A 21,065-nucleotide genomic window follows, 5' to 3' on the forward strand; every position below is an offset into this window, starting at 1 on the left:
GAGATGTTAGTTGAAGTCAGTGGGAGGGATGGGCGGCAGTTGGCTCATGGGGACACAGTGGGGCTGGGACTCTCTGACCCTTACTGGGACTCTGACTCTGGAAAAGCTACTTACATCTCCATGCCTTGGACTCCTTACTTGTAAATGGGTAGCAGCAACAGTTTACCTCATTTTTAATTTTTGGCATTGTTTTTTGAGGACAAAATGTGCTTATGGGCATTAAGCACTAGAAACAAATAGTAAGTGCTCAGGAAACATGAATGGGTTATTACTATTAATACATTTCCTATAAGACTGAACACTTTGGGTTAGGATTACTGGAATAAAAAAATCAAGAACTAAGAAGTTAGAGGTTCGGTGGGTTGGCTATCTGGATGCTGATGCTTGAAGGAGGTTAAAAAGGAAGGAGGACATTTAGAAGAGCAAAATATTCCATGCCAATCCTATAGCCATTGGAATTAAACTCTTGTCAAGTGATACATATGGCAGCCATCGAAACAGAAAGTCACAAGGACAGTTAAGGCAGCTTTCAGGTGTGCTTTTTATAAAGTACCACATTAAATGAGAATGAAGACTATACGATAAATGAGGAAATAATCACTGATACAGAACATCACTTTCCAACGAAACAATCCAATCACTTCATCCCTTTTTATCAAATTATGGGGGGGGGATGAAACTAAGATTCTAATTTATCCTCTAGTAATATTGCTCCTTCCATTTGCTCCCCCTGCCAGATGGCTGAAAAAGAACATGCGACCCACTGAAGATCTTGACTCGGTCATCCAGAGACTGTCGGTGTTTGGGCCGATCAAGTCAGTGAGCCTGTGTGGACGGCGAAGTGCAGTAGTGGTTTTCGAACACATGGTCTCAGCCTGCAACGCTGTGAATGCCTTTCCGAGCAGGACGCCGGGCACAACGTTTCAGTGTGCCTGGCAACAGCGATTCATAGCGGAAGACGTAAGACTCCCCACTACCAAAAACCTACGTACATTCTCAAAGCTGGTTTCACATCATTTGTTTTTCATCAGGGCTCTAGTGAAGTATAATTATCATAACTGATATTTTAGCACTGAAAAAAGGCACAGCGAGGTTTACTTAGTTCAGGAACTGGAAAGCAGAAATAGTAGCACATCCCTTCCTTGGAAACGTTTAGCTTTGATGTGATGGTCATCACAGCTTTGCTTTTTTGGACAGGAAGTTCACGATGGCATTCATGCACTCATCTGACAGCCACCTCTCCTGCAGGATACTGCTTTCTTCAGCATTAATCGCGTGTAACTTTTCTTTCTCCCTATTTCTGATGACCTGTTTTGAAATTCTCATGGCCTGAAAAAACAAAACCAACAGTAAGGTTAAGAGGTATCCTAAGAAGAGTGGGATTATTCTAGAATTCTGATGCTTGTTTCTCTGTTGTTCATTTGATCCTGTGACACCTAAGAAATATGTGTAGATAAGACACTGCTTCTCAAACGTTTGTGTGTGCACATATCCTCCCAGCAGGTGTGGGGCAGGGCTTGTGATCACACATTTCTAAGAAGCTGTAGATAGAAACCAAAGCTTCTGGTTCCAGGATCACATTTTGAGCAGTGAGAACATGAGAAAATCAGTCACCAGCTATCACATATAAAAACGAAAGTGCTGCGTGGTCAGAATCTCCTCAAAGTTAACCTGTCTGGTTGCTCACCTGGATTCAAGGATGAAAGTGCTGGCAAAGGCTGCCTATCAACCTCCTCAAAGTGGTGCCCAGAAAGAGCTGCCCCCCTGTCTCCACAGCACAGAAATGGAATGCCTATTTGATAAGTTCTGTAAAAATCAGTATTTCTAACATTATTATGCTTACTTTTAATCTCAGATTTAGATGTGCTCAGAGTCAGCTAAGATGTCTCGTTTTTTAAATTGCTTATTCTCTTAAGGCAAACAGATGATTTCCATGGTTCTTACAAGCAAAACAAAACAAACAAACAAACGAATACTAACATTTGGGGGGAGCTTTGAATATGCTTTCAGCCTGACCCAAACTTCTTTCTGAAAAGTGCTGTCGGGAAAAACTTCAGTAACAAGTCCTTGGGTACATGCTTCCCGGGCTGTTAACTTCTTCCCAAAAACGAGCATCTCTGTTGCCTGAAATGAAAAGCAGGATTGAGACGTTAACTCAATGAAACAAGGCTCAGCTAACTTCAGAATGAACTGCTTTCAGCAGACATGGGGATATCTCCTTCTGGTCTTTGAGGTCGCCAGTATTTCTCATTAAGGGAGAAACTGATGGCGCCACAGGCAATGGTTTGCCAACTGCGTGCTGAGACCATTAGGCTTTCTAGACAGTTTGTAGAGGTTGCCGCTGCTGTGTGTGTCTGTGATGGGGAGCAAGAGCTGGGAGCCTGGGGCAGCAAGGCTGTGAGGCAGATGTTGATTCTACGACACATGGCAGCAATGAGTTCCTGCTTTATACACTATAAACAATTATAAAACAAAAAGAAAAATCACGGTCATAGGAAATGCCAACCAACATTCAGGAACACCAACTGTCAAAATTCCCTTCCCTGGGGACTTCCCTGGTGGTCCAGTGGGTAAGACTCCACACTCCCAATACAGGGGGCCTGGGTTCGATCCCTGGTTGGGGAACTAGATCCCGCACGCCTCAACTAAGAGTCTGCATGCTGCAACTAAAGATCCCACGTGCTGCCACTGAGACGCGGCGCAGCCAAAATAAATAAATAAAATAAATATATATATATATATATTTTTTTTTTTTTAAATTCCCTTCCTTGGAAATTCACACGGTGGTCTGGCTCTGACAGTTTTCTTTACCTGCCCAGGTACTCCAATGAGCTCCACTTAACTGAAGGAAAGTGAGGGAGATGGATGTTCAGTTTCTAACAATACTGGGGGCACCAAGTGGATATCCTTCCCTATGTTTGCAATTTCTCTTCCAGAAAAGCAAAGACTGTTTCAGAGTCAAATGTTCTAAGCCTTAGGGTTGGGTCTGCCCAAATTTTCAAAGTTCAAATCTGTATAAGAATTCAGGGCACATGACTGAAGAAAGAGATTTAAAAAGGGAATTCCTTGGTGGCCTCATGGTTAGGATTTCAGGCTCTCACACTGCTGTGGCCGGGGTTCAATCTCAGGTCGGGGAACTGAGATCCCGCAAGCCGCATGGCATGTCCAGAAACAAAAGAAAAGAGAGAGATTCTAAAAATATACCTTTTTTTCAATGAAAACCTAATAGCAACGAACAGAGGCTCAGTTCCCACTCCCCTTCTTCCAGATCCCGAAGGATGTTTGCTAAGCCTCTCCCTACCCCCGGCTCTCGGTCTTGTCATGATCCCCTTGGGGTCCTGCCCACCAAGGGTGGGCACCTAGGTTTCCATAACTGCAGGGACAGACCTGAGCGACCACTGGGCCCCTTGGAGCCTTGATGCCCTGTGGGACAGTCTGGAGAAAAGGCTGTGGAGGCCGGGAGCGGCGCTGGGAGCACCAGGCACCCAGCTGAGAGTCACTCCCAGTTTGGGGACAGAGCGTCTAAACTTCCCTGCAGACCAGACGCTTCCCACAGCCTGGTTCCTCTACGTTTAAAACTCTTGGAGTTGGGGAGCAAATAATTTGCTTCCGTCTGTTGTCTCTATTATCGAGGGAAAGAACAGAGAGTGTGGGGTTACTTTTGGAATGGAGATGACATTTCGTTTTAAGGTTTCCAAAAATTACCTTGCTTGGGCCCATTATCTTCGGAAAAGTGTAAGAGGAGCATCCTTCTGGACTCTGGCCTAGGTGACTGAATGGAGTATGAAATGTTGCCTTTTTGAAGAGAGAAAAAAAAAAGAGAAAAGAAAATCATCTTTTCACATGTGATTTCAAAAAAATCACTATTTGTTTCTATCTTCCTTACAATACTTAATTGAAGAACTTTTAAAAAAATTATGGTTATTGTATTATTATACAGGCAGACCTCCTTTTATTGTGCTTTGCTTTATTGTGCTTCGCAGATACTGCATTTTTTTTTTTCTTACACAAATAGAAGGTTTGGGGCAACCCTAAGTCAAGCAAGTCTGCTGGTGCCATTTTCCCAACAGCGTTATTTTTTAATTAAAGCTGTTTTAAAATGTCTGATTGTTTTCTTAGACATTGCATGTTGCTATTGCATGTTTAATAGACTACAGTGTAATGTAAACATAACATTTGTATGTACTGGGAAACCAAAAAAGTCCCGTGACTCACTTTATTGCGATATTTGCTTTATTGCGGTGGTCTGGAACCAAACCCACAATATCTCCGAGGTCTGCCTGTGTACACAAAATCCACTCTCTTAACGTATGCGGTTTGATGAGTTTTAAACAAATGTATACAGTTATGCAGCCACTACCATGATCAAGGTATAGAATATTTCTATCACCCCCCCAAAGTTTCCTCACGCCCCTTCTGCAGTCAGTCTGTCTCTCACCCTTAAGCAACCACTGATCTGTTTTGTTCCTACAGTTTCACCTTTTCTAGAGTGTATATAAATGGAGTCACACATTCTGTAGCCTTTTCTCCTTTTGTGGGCTTCTGTCCTTAGCAGGAGGCTCGTGAGTCACCACATCGTTACTGCACAGATGAGGGTTTGTTCCTTCTTATTTCTGAGTAGTATTCCATTGTAGGGACGTGTCATAATTCGTTTATCCATTCACCAGTTGGAGCCATTGTGGTATTTCCAGTATTCTGGATATTATGAATAAGGTTATGATGAAGGTATATTTTCAACTCTCTTGGGTAAATGCCCAGGCATGCAATTGCTGGGCTGTGTGGTTCATGTGTGGTTTAACTTTCTGAGACGTTGCCAGACTGTTTTCCAAGGTGCAGCAGGGAGTTCCAACCACTCCGCATTCTCCCTAAACCTGTGATTATCCTTAGTCTTTTCAATTTTACCCACTCTAGTAGGTGTGTCGTGGCGTCTCGGTGTGGTTTTAATTTGCTGTTCCCTAATGACTAATGATATTGAGCATCTTTTCGTGTGTTTATCAGCCATTTTCATACCTTCTTTGGTGAAGTAGCTTGCAATACTTTGCCCACTATTTTTAAGTTGGATTGGTTGTCTTTCTTTTAGAATTAATTAATTAATGGCTGCGTTGGGTCTTCGTTGCTGCGCGTGGGCTTTCTCTAGTTGCGGCGAGCGGGGGCTACTCTTCGTTGCGGTGCGCGGGCTTCTCATTGCAGTGGCTTCTCTTGTTGTGGAGCACGGGCTCTAGGCACGCGAGCTTCAGTAGTTGTGGCATGAGGGCTCAGTAGTTGTGGCGTACGGGCTTAGTTGCTCCTCGGCATATGGGATCTTCCTGGACCAGGGCTCGAACCCGTGTCCCCTGCATTGGCAGGCAGATTCTTAACCACTGCACTACCAGGGAAGTCCCTACAAGTCCTTTTCTTAATGGTGTCTTTCTCATGTGTTTTTTTTTTTACATTTTTATTTATTTATTTATTTATGGCTGTGTTGGGTCTTCGTTTCTGTGCGAGGGCTTTCTCTAGCTGCGGCAAGTGGGCACCACTCCTCATCGCGGTGCGCGGGCCTCTCATTATCGCGGCCTCTCCTGTTGCAGAGCACAGGCTCCAGACGTGCAGGCTCAGTAATTGTGGCTCACGGGCCTAGTTGCTCCGCGGCATGTGGGATCTTCCCAGGCCAGGGCTCGAACCCGCGTCCCCCGCATTGGCAGGCAGACTCTCAACCACTGCGCCACCAGGGAAGCCCTCTCATGTGTTTTTAAGAGCCATTTATACTTTCTTTTCTGTGGGCTATTTATTCCTCTCTGTCGTGTATTTTTATATTAATTTGTTGATCCATCACTTTACAGACACATTTAAAAAAATATATTAGAAAGGTTAGCCTCTATTGTGTGAGTTGAAAAATTATTTCCTCAATCTGCCATTTGTCTTGATTTTGCCTCAGAGTCTTTTTGATTGGTTTTAAATATCAGAAACTACTTTAATATTGGTTATTTAGACTACAGAGTCATTTGTAGTTTTTTTCTAGATGTCAGAAATAGTTTTGTGTGTTTCTTGATGAATGAAAAGTTCTTATGAAAGGAAATTAACTTATAATCAACAATTCTGTAAACAGCTTATTTAGACTTCATTTCCCATAATCAGGTATGGCGGGTTTTTTTTAATGAATATTGCTAGAAGATATAAACATATAATGTGCAAAGCATACAAATCAAAATAATAAAAGTATAAAGTAAACAGTTATTAATGTCACCTATCTTCTCTTTTCCCCCCCAAAAGAAAGCGTATTGGAGAAAATGTGCTGAGAAGTCACAGCCTAAGGAACACAACCAGAAAACTGAAAGAAGCAGCCAACCTTGGTAAAAGCCACAAACAGGTACGTGGAAAGCTGATAATAAGCAGCATTTAATTTACTTATAAACATTATTATAAGCAAACACTGAGCTAATTTTCAGAAATGGAGCAGTAGATGTAGTTAAGGGTTAGATGCTGGCGTCAGGCTGCCTGGTGACCCTGGAGCTTCTTAACTTCTCTGTGCCACGGTTTTCTCATCTGTAAAATGGGATGAGAGCACCTGCCTCGCAGGGCAGTTAACGTGGGCGTTTACTGAACACATATAATGTGCATCAGCAGAGTGCCTCCTAGATACTGAGCACTCAAAGATCTATTACTGTTATGATTTCTGCCTTTTTATTAACTCAAAGAGGAAATGTGCTGTTTGCTGACAGAGAAGCTAATAGGCAGAGGCACTACTTATCGCCCATAATAAAGAATAATTTGGTTATATGGGTTAAATGTTAACCCACATTTAATATGGTATCTATTCATGAAGCCAGGAATGAGAAACCCTGTAAAATGAATTCCTCTCCACAGCTTCTTTCTTCTGTGTCTTTCCCTGATTTTAAATTGAACCTTGGTTTAATTCAGTTGGGTGAACTCTTAGCAGTGGTCACTATTTGTCAAATATTTTACTTTGGGCCCAATCTTTTAGCATATATAATATATACGCATTTCCCTCTGATTTCAATTTTAATTCAAATTGTATCGTAAGATGGGAGTCCTAGAAATCTTTAAAAAGATGATGTACATGACAATCATTTGGAATCCAGTGGGAGAATCAGGACAAGATTCAAATACGATGATATCTGGCCTCCAAGTACTGAAGAATGAGACCCCCAAGTTCAGGTCAGGAACTCCTGATCCCACCCTGCTCAAAGCAGGTCAATTAATTGGTCATTTAACACACAGAGTGTGACCGAAGACTGTTAATTTCTGCCTTTGAGCAGAAACTTCCACCTACAAAGGTTAGGTAGCCTAGCGTCTAGACTTCCATTTGCTATTTTTATGGGAAAATTATCAGTAAAAATTAGATCTGACAATATGCCCAATCTCATTGAAAGGAATCCAGTAAAAGATGAGCCAGAGTTAAGGACCCTAATATACTGTCCTATTAGTGGAGAAAATAAATACCTCTAAACAAAACCAGGAATCTCTTCAGTGGTAAAAACCAAATGTTCCCTGCAAGGCTGTATGTACACTAGCAAATTTTATTGCCACAAAAGCAAAAGTCACTCTAAGAATCTGATAACCGTAAGAGATGGTTATTAGTTCTACAGTAAAAGTTCTAAGATAAACGTTCATCACATTTTTGTTTGTAAGGACAAAAACTGGAAATATTCTAGGGTTCCAGTGTCAGGGACTGGTTAAATTAGATAAGTTAAATAACCCAAATGTTAGCACTGCTTATCTGAGTGGTGAGATAAGGAGTGACTTTTAAATTAACTCTTTTTTTTGTACTTTTCCATATTTTCCAAAATTTTATTTTCTACTATGACATATATTACGACTGTAGTAGGAAGAAAAATTAAAATCTATATAATTCAATGGTGAACATGACTTCTCTGAGCTTTGGTTTTCTTATCTGCAAAGAAGGGAGTGAAAGTAGAATAATGCCTGAAAGTTCTTCCTTATTCTAGATTTATAAATTCCAGGATTCATTTACTTGGAAAAAATGATCAAATAACTCACTTGCATAACCTCCAAAGCAGCTATTTTTTGCCCCCTGCTAACAAGCTTTGAAGGTTCCTGACTATTTTAGAGTAAAAATGAACAAGTGTTGTGTAATAGGATTAGAGCACAGAGCCAAAAGAGCTGGGGCAATGTTCACAACAATATTCGTGTTTAGGAAAATTCAAGTTAATAGTAAAGGAAAAATAAAACGCGTCATATTAGACTAATTTTTTGGGAAAAATTTAAATTTGGTCCATTCTACCACAAACCGTATGTAATCTGTTTACTACTAGCAACAATAAAGGAGAATTCAGAGGATCTCCTTTTTACTTGTGTAACTTCATACATTTCTGGGAGCTGACTTACCCTGTCGGTTGCATACACGATATCAAATAGCCCGAGAATGGTGACGGAGATTCCTACAGCTGGTCCGTTTACCACTGCAACCAGAGGCTTCGGAAAATCTATAAAACAGTCGACAAAATCCCTACAGACGTGGAAATATAAAAGCATGTTTAAATATGCCAAAGTAGCATCACTGAAGTATGCAGGCGAGACAGGGTGAGTCTGGAACATGCTTTTCTGGCCAGGCTGGTGAGTTTCCCATCGCCCAGCAGTGCCTCTCTGCCCTGCCACCTCCCCCGCCTCTCGCACCAGGTTCCTCCCATCTGAACGCAATTTGAGGGAAACTCGCAGAGTCCCACAGGTCAGCCTTGGTTCAAATCTTGTGTTCTGGGCATTCGGTCAGGGACGTAAGCCAGCTGTAGACTCAGCGGCTAGGGTGGCCGCCAGCACGTGCTGCGGTATCACAGCTCAGTGGGCACCAGAGATGCAGCGGGGACTAACGAGGCGGGAGGAGACGCCTTCGCGCCCTCTGTGTTTTCCGAGACCATTTCAAGTCTCCTATGAGCAGCGATCGTGGCAGTCACGCCTTCCTCTGGCCAGAGGAGAAGTTGCTAAATTCCTCTGCCTCAATATGGGAGAATTTAATTTGTAGCGGTAGTTGACTTGTATGCTTTCCAGTCAAATGTGGTGTAGGGAGGCCAGGAGAACAGGTAACAGAAGTTACAGTGATGGAGCAAACGCCCTCTACTGGTAGAAGTCTGGAGAAATATGCTTGCCTAAAGTCACAGCCGATTACACGGAACCTAAGAAGTATTTCTTTTACTTTTGCGCAGCTGAAGACCACATTGATAAGGATAAGCCCCCCGGGATGAGACAGACGGGCTCTCACCTCAGTAAAACGGCCCCGCTTCTGGCTCTCTCCTCCACTTCACCAGGGGGAATATCCGTGAAGTTGGTCAGATCATTCCCACTACAATAATAGTCCCCATTGCCTGTAAACAAAATCCATGGATCCACCACTCATTCGCTCTACAGTAGTCACTGGGCATCTTACATGTGCCAGGCTCTGTACCAAGCTCTGGAAATACACTGGTGGACCAGTTGGGGTCCTGCCCTAATTGAAAGACTAGGGAGTCAGCTGGACCTTGATTTAAAGACACATGAATAACTGTAGGCAATGCAGCTATGATGATGCAAAGGGACATGAGGACAGGAGAGCAGGCAATGGGGCTCTGCTCTCACCTGGGGGTTCAGGGAAGGACTTTGCTAAGGCGGGAATGACTAGACTGAGATCTGAAGGACACGGGCAGGGGTAGATGGAAAGACGGTGGGGGGAATATTCCGCAGCGGTGACAGCGTGTGCAAAGGCTCTGGGGAGGGGGGGACCCGGCGTAGGATGGGCTGAGAGAAACAGATGCCTTTAATTTTCTTTTTTCAGTCCAGACAGACAAATTAGAAAACAGAATTTAGGAAATCTATATAACATGAATTAGAGAGGCAAGTCTAACTGATATAATTGTAACTCTATACCTTAAAAATCAAGAATGAACTTTTAATTTTCTTAAATTTCTCTTTTATTTAAAACATTTTTTCATTACTATTATTTTTTTGGTTGCACCGTGTGGCACGCGGGATCTTAGTTCCCCGACCAGGGATCGGAACCAGTGCCCTCTGCACTGGGGACACGGAATCTTAGCCACTGGACCACCAGGGAAGTCCCTGAACTTACTTTTTAAGTGTTCCTGGACGATATAAAATATTGGCCATTTTTCTGATTCTTAATCTTCAAGGCAGAGATTTCAATATATAGCTAATATACACGAAATTTTAATAGATTCTAAAAAAAGTAAAATTAGTAAAACCAATCATGTCTGATTATAATACAATAAACTAGGAATTGATAACAGAAATGGAAAACCAAAAAAAAAAAAAAATCCTTTCTGGAAATTAAAGGACCTATTATTACAACTTTTAGATCAAAAAGGAACTGAAAACGAAAGTGAAGGATATATAGAAAATCACTACAGGAAAAGCACTATTTATCAAAACTTAATCTTTCAGTTTTCTCACCTGTAAAATATGAGTAATAACAGGGCCTAACCTCACAGGGTTATTGCAAGAAAGCTTAGAAAAGTTAAGAATCAAAAAGCTATCAAATGAATTAAAATGCTTAGACGAGTGCTCAGCAAACAGGAAGTATGGTGTAAACGTTAGCCGTTATTACCATTACTACGAAACCCAGCAACTTCACTTCTAAGAATATAGCCTTTGGATACTTTTGCACATTCGCTGCAACACATATGTCCAAGGATACTCCTTGCAACATGATTTTAATAGCAAAAGACTAAGTACAGTCTACCCGTTCATCAATAGAGGAATGATGAAATAAATTATGGAATCCCAAAACTTTCATACTTTGTAGTCCTGCAGAGAAAAACTTAGATGTATATGTGCTGACAGAGAACAATTTTTCGGGATATGCTGTTAGGAGAAGGTGGGTGTAGTATGTATGTATTATATGCTTCCTTTTCTGTTTACAAGAGGCGGGGTACACACACGTACACACATAGGCAGTTTCTGGAAGGCTCAAGAAAAGCTGAGTTTTTCTAGGAAGCAGGACTGGGGTTCCAAGGAGAGTGAGATTTAGTTTTGTTATATGCCATTTCATAGTCTTTGGATTTTTTAAAAAACCATGTGCCTGTATTATACTTTTAGTTAAAAAAATTTTTATGTATATGTATAGCTGATTGACTTCGTTATAAAGCAGAAACTAACACACCATTGTAAAGCAATTATACTCCATAAAGATGTTAAAAAAAATTTTTTTTAATTAAAAAACCAGAAAACATTCTTCTCCTGTATCAAGCCAACGCCACCTCTAGACTGTTTTTGTTGTCTCCATTCTCCTAGGTGTATTTGTGAAATACAAGGGCCATGTTCAACTCTTCGCTTTCCTTCACCCCCTCTCATCAGCTGTTAGGTATCTCTCTTTCTCCCCATCTCTCTTTTTTACTAAAAGTTCTCTGATATCTCTATATAATATTATATACTTTACAAATTTTAAAGAAAATTAAAAGAAAATAAAATCACTCTGGGAATTCCCTGGTGGTCCAGTGGTTAGGACTCCGCACTTTCACTGCCAAGGGCGCAGGTTCAATCCCTGGTTGGGGAACTAAGATCCCGCAAGTTGCGTGGCGTGGCCAAAAGAGAAAATAAATAAAATAAAATAAAATCAGTCCTGCTTCCACTGCGTCAACACACGGTAACAGCTCCCGTCTCCCAAGCACCTGCTGTGAGCCCTGCCCTGCACTGTCTCGTGTCACCGCCTCGACCATTCCGTGGGGTTAGGAAGACACTGTCTTCTCCATTCAGGAAGCAGAGGTCGCCCACAGGTAGTAAGGAATGAAGCCAGGATTTAAACTCCAGTTGATCTGAGTCCTGACCCTCAGCTTGCGCCACCACACGCAGGGCCCCTTCCAAGTTCAATGACTTCCACTCTCCGAGTTCTCGTCAGCCCAGGCCCCGGAGCAGCCATCGTATTTTCCACTTACTACCACAGTGCTGATATAATTGCTAATGTTTTTTATTGTATCTTAAACAGTTGCTATAGTGTTGGTCTCTAGAGTTGTAAGTTTTAATACTTGTACAGTATATAGTCTACTGGATGTTCTATAATGTGCTTTATTATTCTGTCATGCAGCATATTTACAATGTTTTAACATTTTCACAATTATAAGTAATGCTGCAAAGATTATCTTTCTTGCATAAGACCTTTCCTTTTTCTTGGATAATTTCCCTAAAATAAATTCCCATAAGTGGGATTCCTGTATCAAAGTATATGAACATTTTACGTACTGTCAAATGCCCTTTCCTCAGCTACTTACACTTTTTATAGCCATTTACGCTGCTGTCAGCAAGGGATTAGAGGCATTTATTCTACCATAACCTTGTCAAAATTGGGTATAACATGAAATTTTGCTAATTCAGATAAGTATAAAGTGGTATCTCATCATTTTGATTTGTGTTTGTGCTTATTAATCTGGTTGCATTTTCCTTGTTTCTTTAATGCCCGGACTTTCTCATATAAATTATCTGTTCATTTTACTCACCCGTTTATCTAATAGGTCTTAGTACTTTTCTTACCAATTTGTATCTGCTTTTTACGTGATAAAGATATCAATCCTGTGTCTATCATATTTTTTACGTATTTAAGAATTAGAGTATCTTAGCACTAGGAAAGATATTAGAGCTTATTTACTCAATTTCCTACCTAGATGAAAATCCCGCCAAATAGAAATTTAACCAAGAAATCTAAGAAAATGTCTCACCTGTTAAAACAGTTATGGCTGAATCATCCTTGCTTGCAGCCTCAAGTGCAAGCATGATGTCGTGATACATCTGTGTGAAAGGGGGAAGATGAGGAAAAGAAAAAAACTCTGAAAATGATAACCATCACCCAGGGGCTTCACTAAACATCAGTCTGCAAGCCCACCCTCTGCAAAGTGCCAAACATTTATGTTGGCTGTATTTATAGAACCAAAAAGGCAGCCCGAAAGACTGAAAGGACTTTCATTCCTTTTATGATTACGTGGTGTGTATTCCGTACCAAGTGCTATGTAGAAGATGCTGGGGAACATGTCCACGTTTTTCCCCCAAAATGAACAAGTAAGACACAGTCCTTGAGCTTTTGGAATTAATAGACGGGGATAGCTCTAAAATGGGTGGAAAGTACAAAGCAGCAGAAAGCTCAGAGGAGCTGCCGGTACTTTTCTAGGGTGGGTAGGATGGGGCGGGGAGCAGAGGAAGATTTCCAGGAAGCGGTTTTTCATTTGGGATGTCAAGAGAGAGCATGAGTGTGGCAGGCAGTCCGGGAGGGTTATGGACGGTGAAAGGCTGGACTCGGTCAAGAACAGTGGGCCCAATATTTCAAATCAGCAACGTCTCTGAAAATCTTGGACGTGTAGCTGTCATAGCTTTCAAGGCATTTAAAACAGGTGCAGTTTCTACCTTAGATGAGGGAGAGAATGGTGAGGAGGGGTGACGTTTACAGATACACATCCCTTACTGAAAAAATAAACGCATGGACTTTACACAATGTATGAATGGAGGTGAAATCATTTCTACTGAGGGAGGGAATGAGGAAGTAGTTCCGTTATGACTACAGGGGTGGTGACGCAGCATGACAGGGCAAGTGGGAAAAGCCAGGCTTAAGAGACGGGTAGATCACGGTTTCAACTTAGATCTTCCTGGTTATTAGTCATGTGAATTGGAGCAAATAAATACTTAACCTAATTATTTTATTGTTAGGTAGCAATACTGGTAGGCTCCTGGTGGGAATTAAACCTCTGGGTGGAAAGTACTGACACACACGCGCCACTCTGTAAAGAGTAGTTATTGCTATCGCTACCATGAATATATAAAAACGAGTCAGGAGAAAAGGAAACAGTTTTGAGACTCGAATGCTTTGTTAACTGCATAGTGCATATCCAACTTCATGGAATCCTTATTTAAGACTATTTTAAGGCAGTGTGCTTTTTCTACTACAACAGAGGTGATACATCCAGTGAAAAGGGGTTACAGCCCTTTTGAATTTTACTCCCAGTTCAGCACCAAGTATCCAATTAATTCTCTACTTTTTCTGTCAAGGGGAAAGGGGTGAAGTGGCTATTTTTTCCTTAAACTTCAATTTATTTTTTTTTTAAATGAGCTATAACTGACATATGTTTGTTTCGGGTGTATAACATAATGATTTAATATTTGTATACATTGTAAAATGACTGCAGTAAGCCAATGTCCATCACCACACATTGTTACAATGTTTTTTCTTTGTGATAAGAAATTTTAAGATTTATTGTCTTAGCAACTTTCAGACATGGAAAACAGTATTATAATCACTGTGCTGTACAGTATATCCCTGTGACACATTTATTTTATAACTGGAAGTTTGTACATTTTGACCCCCTTCACCCCACACCTCTGACAACCACCACTCTCTTGTTCTCTGTATTTATAAGTGAGATCATACGGTATTTGCCTTTCTCTAAGCTACTTCGCTTAGCATAATGCCCTCAAGGGCCATCCACGTTGTCACAAATGGCAAGATTTCACTATTTTTTATGGCTGAACAGTATTCCACTGTGTACACGTATCACGTTTTCTTTGTCCATCATCCATCGATGGACGCTTAGGTTGCGGAAGTGGTTATTTTTATTATCGTTCTAGTTCAATGACCGATTCAAAGACTAACAGTGCCCTTGTGAAGCAGCTCATTTCAAGCAGAGCTGGGTTCTGATCTATTTAAGCTCTTCTCTCCTTTTCCCTCTATTTGTACAAAATAAAGCTCCATGCAAGTAGATTAGTACTCACTCTCAAGTCTAAGTGACACGAAGATACGTCCAGGGAGCGTCTATGCCAACCTTAGAGAAGCCCTCTGCATCTTCTCTTACAGTGATGTGTGTTTCATTTATATTCACATCATTTACCTGTGTTTCCACCATTAGAAAAGTTGCAGTGCCTTCTGGGCATGTAGAACACACCTGAAGCTCACAAGTTCTAAATAATGAACGTCCCACTCTGCTGTATGAAGTAGCCCCAATTATTAATCTTCTGCACAAATCAAACAAGAGCTCTCACAGAAACAGGAAGGATGCTGACACACTACAGTTTTTGAGTGAAACAGACAGAGGAAGAGAAGAAAAGCAGGGCGGGCTCTTAGGGCGGGTCGCGTTACCTGAGGGGTGAGTGCATTTTTTTTGTCGGGCCGGTTCAACGCGATGGTCGTGATGCCGTCTTGGGAGGTCACCACCAGGGCGTCACTTCCCGGTTGCTTCCTGTCTGCTGCAGGTGTCACCTGGCCGGAGGACTCGGATGAAGCGCTCAAACTGGACACCACGTCCACGTAGTTCTGCCTGGCGGTTTCCTGAAGAGAGATGACAATTTCAGCCCATGGTCAATGAACAAGCATTCTGAGAAACTTCCTGTGCTAATAAGGACACCCGGCAATGAAGAAAGAATAGAGGTTCTGGTTCGGTAGAGGGATCTCAAGATCCTGAAGCCTCATCTGTAATGGCTTAATGATGAGAAGCAACCCCTTCCCTTAGGAGCACAGCAAATGGAATAAAAGCAGCATGATAAGTAACTGTACCTTGGGCAGACTGCCAAGAGCATGCCAAGCATCCCACTTGGCCTTATTGATAAAGTCAAGCACACCTGGTTTGGGCACATTACAAGGTCCTTCAGTGGCCTGTGAAAAGGAAAGGGGCAATTATTGGTCAAACGCCCATGCAAACTGGAGCCTTAAATAGTTAAGACCCATAAAATGCACGCTAACGTGAATGCACCTTCCCCTCCCAAGGTACATAAATTGATTTGAATTTTCTTCTCCCTTTGCTGCTGTTGCTAAAAATGCACAAGCAAGAGAAAAAAGACTGGAGGGACAAAATATGCTATTGGCTATCAGTCCCTAAAATAAGTTATAACTGCCTGTGCACGAAAATAATGCAAGATTAGGGTTTTGGGAAAGTATTGAATACTTTTTAAAAAATCGTCATCGTTCATTAGTTTTATAGCGATGGTCACATTCTTCATACATGATCAAAATCTTCAAGCAAACAATCTTCAAAGGTAACTCGCCCACAAACATTTAGAACACACAGTGTGTTCTGAAAGCCCATTCAAAAGAACCACCCTCCCCAACCCAGTTCCGTGGCAGATATCTGATAACTGAGCAACACAGCTGCAGCTGGGTAGGAGGGGGCAGGGGTGAGGTCATCAGAGCCGCTGGCCCTTAGGACACTTAACTGAAGGACATGCGAGCAGAAAGCAAAAAGCAACTAAAGTTTACTTGTTTGAGGGTAGGCGCACTGAGTGTTTTGAGATGAAAAAAATATGCACTCAGTTATCTTCAGAGATGGCAATTTAAAACTCCATTTAATAACCATGTTTTTCAATTTCATAATATAACTAGCTAAAAGAGGAAAGAAGAAAGAGGCTTTGAAAAACAAAGGCAGCAAAGGAGGCTAAGACTTTCCAAAGAAAAAGAGCTAAGATTCACCTTGCAAGAGTTAGCCTTCTGAGAAATCAGAGGCAACGCAGGCCGTAAGACTGCCCCCCTCCACTTCTGACACCAAGTGCAAGATTGGGGGGCTCCCGAAACCACCCTTGGGTTCAATAATCTGCTAGAATGACTCACAGAATGCACTGAAAGCTGTTGTACTCTTGGTTACCGGTTATTAGGGGGAAAGGATACGGATTAAGATCAGCAAGGGAGGATACAGAGGGTGAAGTCTGGGGGAGGCGCGTGTGTGACACCCCAGCCCCCCGGACAACCGGCCACTGTGGAGTCAGGACAGCGCACTCCTCCAGTGCCAGACTGACGCGTGACCACACACAGAGCACTGCCCACGAGGGAAGCTCATTCAAGCCTCGGCCGGCGTTCAGCGTTTTCACTGGGGCTCCACCACCTCGGCATGGTTAAAGTGTAATCGCAGCCCCTACTCTAAATGCCACTGTTAGACTCTCCAGGCAAACAAAGACACGTCTATCACTCTTGGCATTTCAAGGGCTTAGAAATTACCTCCCAGAAGCCAAGGGCAAAGGTCAGACCTCTTTGGGGGCAAAGTTAAATTCTTTACTATACACACCAGTATGAAAGTAAGAGAGGCTCATGTGCGTCAGAGGAAGAGAAAAATAGAAAACACACAAGAACCCAGAGGGGCTGACTTCCCAGGACATTTTTCAGACACTGTAACTTAAAAACATGAGTTTTAAAATTTTGTAATAAAAAATTTCAAACATATACGAAAGTAGGATACTGTAATGAACTCCCAATATTCTTCACCCAAATTCAGTAACTCTCGTTTTTGCCATACTTGCTTCATCCATCCTTTTCTTTCCTTTTTTGCTTCATTATTTTAGAGAATGCCAAACACCATACTATTTTACCCCTAGGTACTTAGTATGCATTCCTAAAAAAAAAAAAAAAAAAATCAACATTTTCTTATACAACCATGATGGCATTAAGAATAATTCCTAGGTATCACCTAATACTCAGTTCCTAATCAAATTTCCCCAATTGTCTCAAGACCACTTTTTCAGCTGATTTATTTTAATTAGTGGCCAAATAAGATCTACACATTTGGTTGTTATATCTTTTAAGTCTCTTTTGCTCTGGAGTGATCCTGAGGAGTTACTTTTTGCCTTGATAATATTTTGAAGTCTAATATAATAAACTCTCATGTATACACTCTTGGTAGGAAAGGCAGCAACACACCCTAAAAGCATTAAGGCTGCATTTTAGTACAACACGCAGAATGTCTGTCTGAGGTCCCAACTGCTCAAAATGTCTTTATATCGCACCTTAGGCATTTACCTGCTTATACAGTGCATAGAGTTTTAGCTTCACTTCATTTCCTGGATCCTTCTTCAAGAGTTTCACCTGATTCATGGCGTTTTCAAAGTCCTTCTGGCTGGCTCTCATTGCTGGGCCACACACATGCAGCTGAAGTGCTGGGAAACGAGTGACCTGCAGAGGACTGCAAACAGGCAGGCTGACTGCTAATCGTTCCCAGCCCTTACACGCCAGAATGCTACGTTCCTCCAGAAATATTTTCCCTATACTTCCCCAGCCACCTGGCTGTGAATGGTTAGTGGTTTCCAAAACTGTCCCGAGATAAGAAATCAGTACAGAAGCTAACGGCAGTAATGTAGCCTTCAAATTAAACAGAGAAAAAGCAGCCAGAAGCCCAGGAGCCGTGGAATTTTGCCACAGGCAGGAAGCCAGTGAGAGGCCTGTGAGATGGAGGACAGCAGGAGTCCTGCGCGGGATGTGAAGATTGCAAAGCCACTTGTGTACAACTGAAGTGAAAGCAAAGACCCAAAACAGTTGTTTTTAGAAGTGAAGTGGTTTTGATATAAGAATGATGTGAGCTGTGTCAGGCTGACATCTCATCTTTCTGGTTGGTAACCATCGGAGCTCAGCGTCTGAGGGGTTCTGCAGGAGACGTATTGACAAGAGCAGATGAAGCAACTATGGGGAGGGGACATTCAGACTATAAATACCCAGAGTTTGTGAGGACCGTCCGAGAGCTTCAGTCTGGGCAAAGCTCCCCTCTGCTGATCCAAATAGCTCTCCAAGACCTTGGGGCACTAGCTCCTGCCATGGTAAAGGGGACTCTTTTATCAGCAGTGATGAAAGCCATGTAGCGGCCACCGAAGAAATCAGCCTGCCTGGCCACACCAGCAAACTGCTCCAGCATCAAGGGACTTTTATTTTGGGGCTGGCAGCTGGACATCAGCTCTTGGATGGCAAAGTCAAAACTCTTCACTGGCTTATGAAGAGGCCTTATCCTGTATGCTACTGGCTTGTGAAATTATTATTATTCCCGCAGTTAACCTGTGTTAAATAAAACAGTGGCAAAGACAATCTCAGTCTCTGAGTTTAATATGCCTGCCCCACCCCCAAACAAAATAAAGATACCGAGACCAAGGGGGTAAAGTACAAAGAATTCAGTCATTTGGGTCCCAAGGTCCAGAAACAGCCTCTGCAGTTGAAACTGAGTCCCCCTGAAACCGAGTTTCCTTACCGAGTCTGTAAGTCATCCCTCTATCCAAAACTTTATTCCCTTTCTTGTCCCCTCTGACCTCAATCCTGGGCTAACTGAGCACTAATCAACCAGAGTCAGATGACTAAAACTGCTGCTGTCGATACATCGTTTTTGTACTAAAACTGCTATTATAGACATCATTGTTAAGGTGCAGACTCAGGTTGTTTCTCCAGAGCAGGATGAGCTCACAGACCCCTGTGCCATGGACCACCTGGCCAGAGAGTTGTAAACCAGAGACATTCAATGATTAATAAATGTCACAAGAGGATAATTAACTTCAGCTTCTTTGTTCATCCCCTCAAAAAAAAAAGAAAAAGCCTGTAACACAAAGATCAATTTGGAGTGGACCTGAGGCTTGTCCTCCCACTCCCATGCTTAGTGCCCTGCAATAAATCCTTACTTTGCTGCAAACTCCTGCTGTCAGAATTTGGTTTTCTGCCCCTCAGGCACATAAGCCCTTTGCTCAGTCACATAGTCACTGATCAACAAAGTATAAACTTTTATCAGGTCAATTCCTGACTCTCTGCTCAGCAAACATGTGTGTCCCAGCACACACACAGGTGAAAGGAGGGGAAAATGAAGACGAAAGAAATGTTCAGAGGCGAGATGAACAGTTGCTGTCATTCCAGACAGACAGCACTTCTTTCTTAGGGAGGTGGAGGACCTACCTGGGGGGAATCTACCTGCCTTGGATGCTAGGCTGTGAAGCCTGCTGAGCAGACATACTCAACCCTCACCCAGAGATGTCTAATGAGCCAGGTGCAGAGCAGAGACAGCAAGTGCTACCAGGTAAGTAACTTTTTAAGCACACACAGTAAGCAGAGGGGAGGGGAAAGCATCAATGCACAGCAGTGAGGTCACAAACAAACAATGGATGTTCACAATAATGACCTTGAGTAATAAAGTTAAGGGCATCAAAGATGATTAAAATAATACAGTTACAAATAAAGCCCAAACCTAACAAACGTATCACCTCCTCTGCAATAATGTAACTTTCAAAGAGTAAGTTCAAACCTTGAATTAGCCTCATTCAGTAAAATTAGCCTTCTATGAGTTTTACATTAATTGAATCCGTTTTTTTCTTTTCCAAAAAGGGAAAAACTCTGCATCTTACATGAATTTGGCACCTGGCAAGTTACAAGCAGAAAAATGAAAGGAAAACTTAAAATGTACATAAAGGGCGAAATGTGCAAGTTCTCACAAAACATGGTGCAAACTTATTTTTTTTTAAATAGAGTTTTAAAAAAATTACAAAACCCGACCGCTTAATATATAAAATCGGGAAAATCATAACTCCACCCCCGAAGGCAACCAGCACGTTCCAGGGTTTTCCCCTTGCCGGTGCACAGCCCGTTCTGGTTTCCACGTGGCCCGGCTGTGCATCCCGCCACCATCACTAGGCAGGACGTTCTCCACGAAGCAGACGGGTCACCCCAACCTGACCGCGGGGCGCGCTCCCACGGCGGGCACGAGCCCGCAGGGCCGCTCACGCGACCCCCCCACTCAGCAAAGCATCTCCGAGCCCGGCGGCGGGGGCGGGCGGGGACGCACGCGGGGAGACCCGGCTCGGCCGTCCTGACCCTCCGGCCCAGAGGAGGGCGAGCGGGAGAGGGACACCTGACGTCACGCTCTGCTGGAAGCCCGCAAACCCTGCTGCTACCGAGACGCGATGACAGACAGCGCGCCCCCCGCAAGCACGGCGGCGTCCGAGGGCGACCTTGGGCTCGGGCTCGGCACTTACCTGCGCAGAGCGCCCGAGCACCACCGCCTCGCCAGCCTTCCGGCCACTCCGGCCACTCCCGCCATGGCTGCCCCGGGGCGTGGGCGGGACTGCGGGCGGGGGTGTGGGGGTGGGGACTGACTCCCGGACGGGGCCGGGACACCATAGGTCTGAGCGGGGTCGGGGCGGGGCAGGGCCTGAACGCGATAGGTTGGAACGGGGCGGGGGCGGGGCCTGAGCCCGGGGGGCGGTCCGGGGCGGGGCCTGAAGGCGACCGGTTGCCGCGGGGCTGGGGGCGGGGCCCGCGCGGGGGGAGGGGCCGGGAGTGATAGGTTGAGTCGGGTCAGCGGCGGGGGCGGGGCCTGGGGGGGCCTGGGGGGCCTGGGGGGCCTGGGCGGGGCGGGGCCGGGCCGGGC

General features: G+C 43.4%; 1 protein-coding gene across 2 annotated transcripts; it reads right to left on the reverse strand.

The window, feature by feature from the left end:
• Positions 1-523: 523 nt before the first annotated feature.
• ECI2 (enoyl-CoA delta isomerase 2) lies at positions 524-20,771 on the reverse strand. 2 transcript variants are annotated; one of them, XM_061194781.1, is made up of 10 exons: positions 20,671-20,771; positions 17,696-17,858; positions 15,470-15,568; positions 15,056-15,244; positions 12,654-12,723; positions 9,215-9,317; positions 8,347-8,467; positions 3,706-3,795; positions 1,981-2,124; positions 524-1,329 (listed from the first exon to the last, which is right to left on the reverse strand). In XM_061194781.1, the coding sequence occupies exons 1-10, from the start codon at positions 20,733-20,735 to the stop codon at positions 1,174-1,176; spliced, it is 1,200 nt and encodes a 399-aa protein (XP_061050764.1). In that variant the 5' UTR covers positions 20,736-20,771; the 3' UTR covers positions 524-1,173. The 2 variants fall into 2 exon arrangements, with proteins under 2 accessions (XP_061050764.1, XP_061050765.1); XM_061194782.1 differs by lacking the exon at positions 9,215-9,317 and having other exon boundaries at positions 8,347-8,444.
• Between the last annotated feature and the right edge of the window lie 294 nt (positions 20,772-21,065).

The sequence above is a fragment of the Eubalaena glacialis genome, chromosome 7 (genome assembly GCF_028564815.1).
Source record: "Eubalaena glacialis isolate mEubGla1 chromosome 7, mEubGla1.1.hap2.+ XY, whole genome shotgun sequence".
Classification (NCBI taxonomy): Eukaryota; Metazoa; Chordata; class Mammalia; order Artiodactyla; family Balaenidae; genus Eubalaena; species Eubalaena glacialis.